Source organism: Gobius niger, assembly GCF_951799975.1.
Source record: "Gobius niger genome assembly, chromosome: 11".
Lineage (NCBI taxonomy): Eukaryota > Metazoa > Chordata > Actinopteri > Gobiiformes > Gobiidae > Gobius > Gobius niger.
Window position 1 is genome coordinate 6,847,336 of NC_136862.1, and position 13,298 is coordinate 6,860,633.

The 13,298-nt window shown below is 42.5% G+C and overlaps 1 protein-coding gene across 1 annotated transcript in view; it reads left to right on the top strand.

Moving 5' to 3' along the window:
* The first annotated feature begins 6,078 nt into the window (after window positions 1-6,078).
* esama (endothelial cell adhesion molecule a) overlaps window positions 6,079-13,298 on the top strand; it is a 117,186-nt gene continuing 109,966 nt past the window's right edge. Inside the window, exon 1 of the mRNA XM_079565656.1 lies at window positions 6,079-6,236. Coding sequence (XP_079421782.1) covers window positions 6,170-6,236 — 67 coding nt within the window. The 5' untranslated portion in view covers window positions 6,079-6,169. The remainder of the gene's footprint in view (window positions 6,237-13,298) is intronic.

A 13,298-nucleotide genomic window follows, 5' to 3' on the forward strand; every position in this document is an offset into this window, starting at 1 on the left:
ATATGAGTTATTAGGAACTGTTTTATTGTCTCGTGTGAATTTACGCCTCACATAGATCTAGTTGAAACTCTGTAGTGCAGCATTACCTCCAGGAGATGGCGCCATTTAGCTATTTCAGAAATGCATGTTGAGCTGAAGTCTGTGTGGGGTGAAAGTGTCAGGACAATTGTACTGATCGTTGAAGCGGCACAATGTAAAAGTTCACAGGGAATTGATCATAACACTGTTACCCTTTTGAAAAAAAAAAAAAAAGCGACATATTCAGGGTAAATGCTTTAGACAGATAAAGGCGGTCGATAAAGTGATGCTGATGCAGATTATTGCAGTAGTTTTGCGTAGGAGTTACTGCACATGCACTTGAATGAATGAATAATAATGAGCTGTGATTTTAAAATAAAAGCCCAACAGGACTGTAATAGATAATAACGGCTTACACTTTATTGCGTTTTACAACCTTAGTAGTCATGTAGTCATTATTCAGTCATTATTGTGGTGGTAAGCTGCTATTGTAGCCACAGCCGCCCTGGAGCGGACTGACCATTTACCTTGTGGCTTTAATGTGTTGTACATACCCTGATCTCTTATTATGTCAGTGGAATTCTTTCCCTTTTTTATTTTAAGATGCCCCCTAGTGGCTGGAATTAACATAATGGTTATTTTGTTTAAGAATTCCTAACTCCGCACAGGAATGGGCAATGCCGACAGCTTGACACGTCTGCTTTACAGTTGCACAGTCTGACAGCAGTGGGGATGAAGGACCTGCGGTATAGCGCCCCTTACCACAGAAAGACCTGCTCAGCTCCTCTACAGTGGGTGGGAGGTGTTGTCCATGATGGATGTGATCTTGGCTAATACCCTCCTGTCCCTCACCTCCTCCACAGAGCCCAGGGGGCGGCCCAGGACGGAGCTGGCAGCGTAGTAGAAAGCAGAGGCTACCACAGAGTGATGCTCCCTCAGAAGGACCTCAGTCTAGAAAGAAGCCTGGAGGCGAATTTGGCCCCTCTTGTGTAGGGCTTCATGTTGTGGGACCATCCATCCATCCATCCATCCATCCATCCATCCATCCATCCATCCATCCATCCATCCATCCATCCATCCATCCATCCATCCATCCATCCATCCATCCATCCATCCATCCATCCATCCATCCATCCATCCATCCATCCATCCATCCATCCATTTTCTTCCACTTGTCTGTTGCTGGGTCGTGGGAATCACATTGCACCAGCCCCTCTGGCTCCTCCTGTGGTGGGTCCACAGAAGGACGGCCTCATGGTTCTAACCATCATTCAGGTGCTCAAACCCCTCCACCACGTTAAGGTGGCGGTTCCAGGAGGGGGTTGTGGGACCAGTCCAGTATATTTATCAGATCTTCCAGTTGCAGATTTAAGGTTGAGGTTAAATCTATGGCAAATGGGGCCGTGTGATAATGCCACAAGCCTATATAGTCGGTATATAATGCTACGCAGGTTTATGTGAATGGACGACTTATCTTATAATCTGATCAAACAACCAATGGATCCTCACACTGTAGACTTAATCTCTTTGTGCCGAAATAATGATTGGGATTTAGACATACACATAAATCCATATAAAGTTCCACTGTGAAACAAGCGATAAAATCTTATTTGCAATTCTGTTTTATGGCCAAACAGACTTGTAGCTGCAGTGGCTTAACTTCAGGGCTCCTCCGTCGAGTCGAACGCACGCGTTTACAATAAACGCATTCACGGGAAAACGCCACGAGAGCGCCATTATAATGTTTACCACTTCTTTGCTTAATGTTCCTTCTGCTCGCGCTCAAGTCTTCGCTGAGAGCATATAGCAAATACGTTAACCTCGCCCTGGGGTTGTAGAGTCTGCTTACGTTTGGCTTTTTTTTCTCCCTCTGTCAAATAATGGTTCTGCATCGCCCCCGTCGAAATAAACAAGTGCGAGTTGACGGCCTTTTCCGAACGCTGCGTGGTTTCAGCTTGAGGGCCCAGATGCAATTTAACAGCGCCACAAAATCCGGCCCCCGCGAGGAACGGACCGAGAGTCATGGGATTTTAAAAGGTTTAATATAAGAGCAGTTAGAAATTGCGATGTTATTAGCTTTGAACTCCTAGTAATGCACTGAATAAAGATGCTCGACTTTCATAATGTTGTTTTAAATGAATGACCAAATAAAAGAGTCCAGGGCGTCACAGCCTTTACAATATTCCACACAGCCCAAAGACTTCACTCTGTTCAGATGCCATATGTTCATGTAATATGCAGATTACAAAAAATGAATAATAGATAACAGATTAATAATAAATTACAAAAAGACCAAACTAATACACAACAACTCAAGGCTACTGAAGCGACACCAAGGGCCCCCCACACCTGCAGCACAGTGGAGGCGTCACAAGAGGAGCTGCAGGAAACAAAAAAGTGACGAACGAGGAGGTATTCTTCCCGGAACATGGTGAAAGACTGTTGTGGAGCGGAGGGAGCTGCGCAGGAGGAAGAGGAGCTGACCACCACGCTCTGAAACAGGGACAAACTCTGGAGGATCAGAGACTGAAGGCAGCAAGCCACAAAAAGGCTGCCATTTTGAAGAATCTTGTTTTGTTTTTTTGTCAGCAGACTGTACGGGGTTAATGTAGGAAGCAGCAAGTTAAATGTAATTTTTTTTTTCATTACATTTGAATGCCTGAATACTACAGTGGGTAGTAAGTAGACTTTTGGTCCAACAGTCCACTGAATATTTGTCCAGTAGTGCTGGACATGTGAGGAGAAAAAATGGAACAGCACCAACATCTTTACACTATGTTCACTGTTCACAAGTGTGGAGCAGGAGAATTATGGTTTGGGACTGTTTTGTTGGACAAAGTGCTATCATAAAAGAATTTATAAACAAGACGCTTTGCAGAAAAACTTCACAACAGCATGGAATCCTTTTTATAAATATCTGGCTGATCCTTCTTTTGCAGCAATTACTGTTTTCTGTAGATTAGACGCTCACAACGATCAGGATGAATCTTGGATCATTCAAAACTGCTGCAGTTCAGCGAGATTTCTGGTGTTCACTTACTTTTTCCACGCTGTATTGTGAATGTTTACATGTTATGGCCAATACAAATCTGATACAATGTAAATGTTTGGGTGGTATTAGTTTAAGCAGACACTGTTTATTCATTCTTATGATTTTGATGAAGATCAGACCACCATATTATGACCAATTTAGGCAGAAATGTGAGAAATTCCAAAGCGTTCACTTACTTTTTCCTCACACTGTATATTTTTTGAATGCCACAATGCCAAAAAATGTATATATATTTTCCCTAAGATTTAGAAACATTCAATTAAACAGGGGAACGAGGGGAAAAATGTATATTCCAAAGCAAATTAGACACAATTGGTAACTTTTGAGCAAAACCCCACCAAAAAACAGCAGTTGAAGGTGTTTTGGACCATGATTTTAGTACTTTTCTTTATAGTCACTGTATAAATAGTCCAGCAATACCATTGTGTGTTCAGTGGTTTGACAACAAATTGAGATCTAATGCCAGTTTGAAGTCAATTTAATGTTTTTTTGTTTTTTGTTTTACAGTAATGAGTCGGTAGGAGTCGCCATGTTCGTACAAAATGGTTTGGAAAAGAGTAAATAAGGCCAGTCATTTTCATTTCCCAAAGTCGAACCTGCCGTCAGAGCGCGGCTGCAGATGCTGGGTGTCAGCTGTTGTGCGTTACCATGGGAATGTCCACTCCAGGCTCGCGCGCCATCTCTCCGGATCGGACCCTGCTTCTTTGAATCTAATCACAGCAATAACCCCCGCTCACCTCATATAATTGAGCAGTCTTCGCGCATTAGCCTCACCCCTGTTGCTAAGGGAACTGGGCAACCTCAGAAAATGAAATAAAGGGGTCTGCGCACCTCGGAGAGCACGGGGTCAGTCCAGATTTTCAACGCGAGGACGGGGGTTGGGAAGCACCTGGGGAATCCACGTCAAACGGAGTCCGGTCAGATTTCGTGTGCTTTCATGTGCCCACCTCGTCACACATGAGGGAACATGGAGCAGAGATTTTGTGCAGCGGAGATGGCACTTTTCCTCGTGTGGGATTTTGAAATAGGTTTAGAGTTGAAGAAGCTATAAAGAGCTGTGTTTAAACTACAAAATAATAAAAGCAATCAAATGAAAATCTGCAATTGTATAGGCCAACTTACTGGACTGAATGATTTCCACAAGTTTACCATTGGTATAGTAAAGCGAGGGAAGCCAACATGTTATGACGGTGGGCGGGGCCATCAAATACATGATGTGAATTATTTTTTGGATAAGAAACTACTTGGTTGAGTTTCCAAAAAGTTAGGCCTTTCATTTCATCACATATCCTAGCTTCTGAAGCAGTGACTGTAGATTAAGTATGGACTTAAGCGTGGGCTAACTGAAGCTCGTTCATGCTAGCTGTTTGGCTGAGTTTTTTGGAGCCAACACTTTTGGGACCAACACTCCTTGTCCACCTCACATGCGCCGTGTGGCCAGTTTAGCAGCTTTTCAGACTGTTTTGTGGTAACTGTTTTTGTAAATAGAACCCAGCAACTTTCTGGTGATCCCTGTCAATTTACAATTGTTGAGTTCTTCCGCTAAAACAGTTTTGGTTTTTCCACTGTCAGATGTTCATTTTGTGAGCTGACTAGACATATTTCATTTTAAATGATTGTGTAATGAATCTAAATATAAATGGGCTGGACCCTGAGCAGTTTTCATCATATGAAAAATCAGCTGACTCCTTTAAGTTTGAAGATGTTATTTTTGGCCAAATTGCCCAGCCTTAATGCAGATGTTGTGAATGTTAAGACAAGTATGTGGAGGTATGACATGCCTGTGTTCAATAGCTTTCAGAAAGAAGTAGGCCACAGTGAGTCCATTCTTGTTTTAGTCTATGGTCTCAAAATAAAATGTAGTAACCATGGATGAACAATTCTAAACACTATCTATGAAAAAGTCCTCAAAATGACCTACAACACTGGAAAACGTCATGTGCCAGATGATGACAACATTGATGAACAGACAAGCTTATAATGTACACATAATTGTGTAATCACTGTGAAACTTCAGGCTATGAACTTATACTATTGCATATCAGGTTTCACTTTACACTACACTACTACCTCGACATCGATGAATACAATCCCGCTGTTGTTCTATGTCAATTGTTGTCGTCTTACCATATTTTACCTTTAATTATTTATTTTATTATTAAGGCGCATTGAGTTGCCGTGTGCATGAAATGTGCGGTATAAATAAAATGTATCAATTCTGTGTTTTATGTTTTATGTTGCACGTCAGCACCGAGAAAAAAAATCCTAGTTTGTGAACCTGTTCTCAAACCATGGCAATAAAAACGATTCTGATTCTGATCCTCAATTTCTGGAACGTTTGCACCGGTTAAACCTCTAATGGGGCGAAGGGCAAAAGGCGTTAAGGTCATGTCCAATTGAGCATCACCTCGATAAAGTTACAAATCCACCTGCGCTTCAACACTACAGAGAAACAGGTGCACTGGGGCAAAGCTGCAAACTACAAGCAGGGCGCGCGGAAAACCTTGGCTAACAAAATAAAAGCAGCCGCTAATCCCCGTGCGTAAAACACGCCGCCGTGCGTAAATGGGGTTTTACTCTGAAACGGCTTCATCAGAAACGACCGCCTGCTCTGAAGCCGACTTGACGATGTTTTGGGAGCGCTTTCTCCCTCTCTCCCCCCCCTCTCTCTCTGCCTTCCTCCGCTCCTCCGACCACTGCCGCCGCTGCCTGCATAAAAAAAGGGACAGGAGGATGACAAGTTGACGGAGTTGTAGGCGACTCGCTGCGCTTTCGTTGAGGAGCGAGTAGAAGGCGGCTCTGGCCTCGCGTCACGGCGGCAACTGGAGCGGACAGCGCTGTGTCAATTTCACTCCTCGACTTTTACCTGAGCGCAACACGGGAAAGTGTGAGCGAAGCGGCGCATTCCAGGACGTGGACGGCTCGTGTGTTCCCCCCCCTCCCCTCCTCTCACCTGAAGGAGCGTCCCTTCTTCTTCACGGGCTAAAGCACTTGACAGACTTCCCGACTTCAAGAGCGCAGCCTCGGGGCGAAGAGAAAGCTCCTGTATAGTAAAAAGAAAAAAAAAGGACATTAGCGCGTCGAGAAGCGGTATCCACCATGGAGGTCTATATTACTCGGAGGAAACTTACTTTGCTCGCCTTTGCCCTCTGCTGCGGGCTGCCAGGTCGGTAACGTACATTTAGAACCCATTTTCGCTGTTTGAAACTTGGCATCGCGGGAGTTTTTTTTTTTATGTGCTTTTGTCTTTCTTACGTGCCCAGGTTACGTCGTTCGTTAAAACATTCATGCGAGGCTAATTCATACCAAGTGTCACGTGTCATGTGCACTCGAATTGCCTTGTAATTACTTTTTTTTTAACGTTCGAAACAAAACTTTTTCATTTACTCTCATTTATTTTCAATATTCACTGGAAATGTTCTCCTACAAAACATGTAAATAGTTTATCTAATTAGGATTCAATAAACAGCACATTATGTCTAACATCATCTGACTGTACATTGTAGATTTTGAGACGTAACCTCTTAACTGAGTGCATTTTCTCCAGTTCAGCTTTACCCAAATCTATAAGACCACAGCCTACAGCCCAGTGTACGCCTCATTTGAAAGCTAAGACCAACAAAACTGGTCTAGACGGATCTTTTCCCTTGCCCTTTTTCACTCTCTTTTTTATCACATTTTTCTTTCATCGCTTCTTTTGTCACTTTTGGAGGTTTTTGTCACATTTTTTAAGTTTGTGTCACTTTTTTGCTGCTATTTTGACACTTTATTAAGAACCTTTCAGATTTGGGTAAAGCTAAACTGGAGAAAATGTGCTCGGTTCAGGTGGGGGTTAAGAGGTTAAAGGCAAATCTGCAACTTTCACGTGGTAAAGGTTTGGCATTGCCTTTAGATGTGACCACAGAGTCGTTTGAATGAAATCTACTTGGCTCTTGTGTGTTACAGTCGGAGTTAATAGCTGCGTTTCTCATGGCCTGCATTGTTTTCGCCTGTAGCCTTTCCTGCAGATTGTGAAGGCGTTGATCTAAGGCTAAACACCTGTTTGGTTTTTCACGGGATTTGAAACAAGTGTGTTACACATGATTATGTCTTTCAGAGAGGAATAATCCCTTTAGAGCTGCTGCTACATTGCTAGAGAGAGAGAGAGTGCTGAGCCAGTGTATTAAACTCCTACTTTGGTACTGTACACAGCCCACTTTTGATAGTGCCTTGTTTTTGATTTGGAAAAGTGGGGCATGGTGCGGCGGAGTTTAGCTTTCGAGATGTTCTGAATGATTTATTTGGGTAAACAGCTGTATCCGCGAGGCATTTCCCTGCACTCTTTCGAAAGATTAAATGACTTAATTATTTCATAGTATTTCCACCAAATGCATTCATGGAGGGCACTTTGAAAAACTCCTCCTCATAACGCATAAATCAGGAGTCGTCCATTTGACTTTGACTCCACCAGGCAGCTGTTGGGGAGCTATAGGCTACGTTTCGGGTGGTTTTTGGCTCGCCGCAGCCCAGAAACCTGTGTGTGCTCTTCTGCGCTGTTGCCAAAACAATCACAAGCGCTGACACCGGCAATCTCAGGCCGGCTTGTTTCACCCAGGGAGGTGCGTTTAGCTGGAAAATGCTACTTCCACCTATGATTTAAAGAGCCTGGAGGTGTTTTGGGGTAGAGGCGCCAATTAGTCGAGATTGAGGAAAGCTTATTGTTTACAGGTTTTACTTTTACTCGGGTGTTTTCTATCTTTCTCAAACATGGCTCACATTTTGCTGTTAAGCTTTTATTTAAAGTGGAGCTTTGTTTCCTATATGGATGCCAAAAGTATGGGTGGATTGTTAAAATAGTGTTTACGATGATGAATAGATTGAGAATTAAAGGGACTATACGAAGTTTAAAAATGTTAAAATCGTGTATTTTCCTCCCCCTACATGTTCCCGCCATGTCCTAATGTGTAGAATGAGCTCAGACCTGTTCACCACAACTGCCTCTAAAATCCTGCACTGTCACTCAAAAAGGTGTCACTTCGGGTCCGAATTGCCGTCATGCACGAGCGTAATATAGAAGGTGCAGTTACACGTATGGCCTGAGATGGCAGTAGTGAGTATAAAATGGCCAACTTGCATCCAGCCCCTTTCAGGCAGTGGTTCTCAAACTTTTGGAGCCGTGACCCCCATTATAACAGGTAAAGGGGTTCGTGACCCCCCGCCCGGGTCACACCGTGAGCAATAGGAACATTAGCCTACATAATTCTTAAAAAACAACGAAAAAAAACAAATGGCTGAAATAAAATTCATGAAACTACGAACAAATAATGGCACTCATGTACAATAGCAAACACATGCCACAATAACACACTAGATTATTTGCTAATGAAAATTGAATGAATGAAAATTTTATCTAAATGATCTGGTGACCCCCCAAATTTGTCTCGCGACCCCCAGGTTGAGAACCACTGCTTTAGGAAACGTTTTATTCTCATAGTCAAAGTTTCTAAATGTACTCCTTTCTCAAATGCAATCAAAAGCTCAACAAATGTCAAAAATGAAACAAACAACCAATGAAACCACTGCTGGTTTTAGAGCCTTAAAAGGTTCATTAACCATTGTTCAGAGTGTAATCCCATGCATAGAATAAGAAAATTTGAGGAAAATGTAATGATCCATGAGTGGAAAATTACAAACCATGGCATTTTTACACGTTATAATTTCACTTTGACTGCACAGCATCTATAGAATATAGAATGTTAGTCTTAATTACCAAATGCACAGAGATATTCTATATAAGAATCTCCTTAAATATCACAACCCTTTTCTCTTTCTTTATTCCACCTATTTATCCTCTACATTTTATACTTCCCTTACTGTCGCACACTTTGACCGGCCTTTGAAGTGCACTCGTGGCTACTTCACCAACTTCTGCTTCACCCCTTGTGTGACTAACCTCTAGCGGGGGAGCACTGACCCCGCGATCCGAACAATAGGACGGCTCAAACAACGGTAGCTGCCCTTGACCCCGGGCGAGCGGCTAACCGTCAGCCTGGCCAGCAGGTGTGTCCTGAAATCACAAGATGAAAAAAAGGAAATGGTCCTGAATAATAGCGGCCCGCACTGACAGGAAGCGAGCGCGGCTCCTTAAAAGTCCCGACTGGCCGAGCATTTAAGGGCAGGAAGGGAGTCGGGACAAGCGAGATAACGCTCCGGAAGACGCGTCAGTTTGAAATCACAGCCGTTCAAAGAATGTTTAGTCACAGGGAGGGACGGTTTGGTCACTGAGATTAGAAATTTGCGATATTTTTCAGGAGGAGCTTGGACAGATCATGCATAATTGAGGCTTACAAATATTCCTTTGTGTATCTCTGCATTACTTAAAGGGACTATATGGAGTTTAAAAATATTAAAATTATGTATTTTCCTCCCCCTACATGTTCCAGCAATGTCCTAATGTGATGAGCCCAGACCTGTTCACCACAACTACCTCTACAATCCTGCACTGTCACTCAAAAAAATGTTACTTCGAGTTGGAATTGCCGTCATGCACAAGCTTAATATAGAAGCTGCAGTTGTTGCATGCTAGTTTTAAGGTTAGGTTTGGGTTTCGGGTTAGGTTTTGACGGACAATGATGTAGGTTGTGTTTCACTCACACAGATCTTACGCATATTTTTAGAAACTCCAAGGTCTTGACTTTCAAATGAGGCATCACACTGGCACATCGGCTGTAAGTTCGCCAGTATATATGCTTTAAGATTTGGATATGCATGGTTAAAATACTGTATGAAATGCATGAAATTCTGTTAATATACAGTATATATTTTGAGGCTACAATAGAGAGGTTTAGTCCTTCGTCAATTGGCTTGACAGAAGCTTGCCTAACCCTGGATTATGGGCTTTTTGGGACAGTTTTGTGTTCCCTCAATGATACAACAAAATTCAGGCAATACAGGTCAGAGCGCTTCAGCAGTACAAGAAGAAACAGGATTACTCAGAGCTGCGTGAATGAAGAAAAAGACTTTCAGAATAGGTTTGAGGTGCTTCTCTAATGCACAGGAAGTGGGATGTTTAGTTCTTCGGCTCGTACTTTTCCAGCACTTGTGATTTACCGACTGCACCGTTCAAATTGTCAGTCCGAATCAGCCCTGTTTGGTTTTGTCATTGTCTGTATGTGAAGTCATGAAAGCTTAAACCTCAGCAGAGGAACATTTTGAGCAGGTCAAGTAAGTTGTTGAATCCGTGTAAAAGATTCACAAGGCTCTGAATAAGACATTGGCCGTTACATCAAAGTAATTTTTAATTCACGCGACGGCACAGATTGGAAGAGCGGAGGAAGGACTCGAGACACTTTTATATATTAATCAGGACTATTATGACGAGTGAGTATTAGCTTGTCGAGTTTGCTTCTTTGTTCTTCAGAAAAGTTGATGTCTTCACCAGAAATGTTTAGAAAAATCCCACACACATTCATGGACATATAATGCAAGCACAGCCTGTTTCCGTTTATTTACATCATTATCGTTTTTAATTCCATGCCCCTTTTCTTTGCCATTGTGCATTCTTGTCTGTGAAACTCATCAGTCTTTTTGAAAGGCACAATCCTATTAACACTGTCAGCGTTTGGATCAGCTAATGTGATTACATGAGCCCTTTGTTCTAAGAGGCTACACCTAATTATGGAGCTCATGTTAATCAACTAATGTCAAGTTTAGGTCGCTGACATAACCTCCGCCAAGTCATCAATGGAGTTTTAGAACTTCAATCTTGTTCCACCCGTATCCATCGTCGCCTACGATATTTTACATATCGCCAATACCATTTAAGTTGCCTCACAGCTAGAAGGTCCGGGTTCGATTCCCACCCCTGGACGGGGCCTTTCTGTGTGGAGTTTGCATGTTCTCCCCATAGGTTTCCTCCGGGTACTCCGGTTTCCCCTACCACTACAAACATGTACAATAGGTGAACCCTCCAGCCAGGTGTTTCTGACCACACATCATGGAGATGGGTCCCCGAGTGCCGGCCCAGGCTGGCAGCTCACTGCTCCTACAGGTCGCCCCAGCGGCATTGAGGATGGGTCAAATGCAGAGAATGAATTTCTCTGCATAAAGTATACCTTAACCTCTACCTTTGAAAATAAGGGGGAAAATGAAACTCAACTAAGGGATCTGAATGTTTTTTTTCCTCGCGTTGTTGCCTTGTTTTTGTCACTTTTTCATCTTTGTTTTCATCTTCTTTGTGTCACTTTTTTGCTCTTCTTTTGTTGAGTTTTCATCTGGGTTTTGTCTCATTTTTATCCCAGTTTTGACCTTTTTTTTTTTCAAGAGGCTTCTAGATTTGGGTAAAGCCAACTGGAGAAAATTTGCTCGGTTAAGAGGTTAAATATTGAGCCCAAATATATATTGTCTGTCATTTATTGAAGTCAATATAGTAATTATTGTGGCAGGCCCAATAATAATAATGTTCAAAGACAAAAATAAAAATTGCGATTTCCAATAAATACAGTCTTTAATTATTATCTGACAGTTTAGGGTTAGGTTTAGCAACTATAAATATCCAAATCTCAAAGCCTATTGACTGGAGAGTTTACAGCCTATACCAGTGTGGCACCTCATTTGAAAGCTAAGACCTTAAATTATGTGTGAGATCTGTGTGAGTGAAACACAATTTACCTCACATTCGCCGTTCCTAAACCTAATCCTAATCCCTGAACCTAACCCTAACCCCCTAATTTGGCCACAGAAACAAAATATATCAGAGTTAGAGTCCTTAACATACATTTTCTGCTTTTCGGTGACTCAAAATCTTAGTGAGACTGAATCAAAAATGATGTCGAAGGTCGGTCATTTTGCTGAAACCAGGTGCCTTAAGTTTCTGGCCAGCACTAAAATGTAAATAAGATAAAAATATATTCTGACCCAAAATCGACTTCCTCCATCCCTGATTCACATGAGGAGCATTCATTTGCATCCGGCGCGGAGCGGAGAGTGCAGTGATTTGGGGCCACTTGGCTGTAACTCCCGGTGCCGTCACACATTGACATGCAGACTGTTCTATTTTTAATATCCTCCACTCCAATAAAACGGACAGTCCGCCACCTCCACCTCGACCGCACTCCATTTCCAGAACGGGCTCTAACTCGCGCTGCGCTTAAGGTCAATATCCCCCCCAATGTATGTGACGTGAATTTATTTTCTCGAGGTTTCTTATCAATGGCCAGTTGTTCCGAGGCGACAACATGTATTCGCCCCCTGGTCCTTATCTCCAAACCAGCCATCGCTCTGCTGTTCCTGGAAGCGCCATCTGGCCAAAGACCGTCTTCATTTGTTTTCCAGGTGGGTCCCCACAACGGACCTTACTTATTTAACAAGGTCAACCCACGCGAGCTTCAAAGGGCTCCGCTGGGATTGCAAAAGAGGAAATGTGCGCTTCCACTGCTGATTTTCGCAGCCATGTCCGACGGTAATTTCGTCAGAGTTGGGTTTGAATGGGATATTTTTAGTCATAGTCGAACCGTGGGCCGCTCAGAAAGGCTTTACGTTTTTTACGATGTTTAGATTTCAAATTGAGGTTTTCAAATCTGTGTTCTGTTAATTAAGCACATATGAAACATGTCCAGGAATTGAGAGAATTGGTTTAAATTCCAGGGTTAGCTGCCGGTTTGATACGTTTAAAGACGATCAGACATCCCGATTTACCCGGGACAGCCCCAGTTTTCATCCCTTTGTCCCGTGTCCCTATGAATTTCTCCAAAGCTATTTATTCATTCCAATTTTAAACAGGGTCCGTCCCAGGTGCCCACCTTTTTTTTTGCCCAAAACAGAGCATTTCAATGCCGATTGATCCATTTCATTGACATCAAACTGTTTGCTGTTCAGAGACAGAAAACAAAGTGAAGCTGTTACTAGGGCTGTCACGATAATTACTATATAGACTTATTGTTCAATAAATGACAGATAAACGATACATTTTTGGGCTCGATATTTATCGTCTATACATTTATTAGCATTTCCCCCTATTTTTCTTTGTAAAACTTAAACTGGTGTTAGCATAACATTTGCATGTAGCTTACCTTCATAGTTGTATTTAGCGGTTTCTTTTCTGTTTTATTACAGCTTGGCACCTCTGAATGATTTCATAGTCCTACCAGAAGGCAGCAATTGTCCACATTTGTTCTCATCGCAGATTATAAAAGTTTTAATGACGATCTGTACAGCGTGCTCCTCTGTGGGGGCGCGTCCCACAACAACT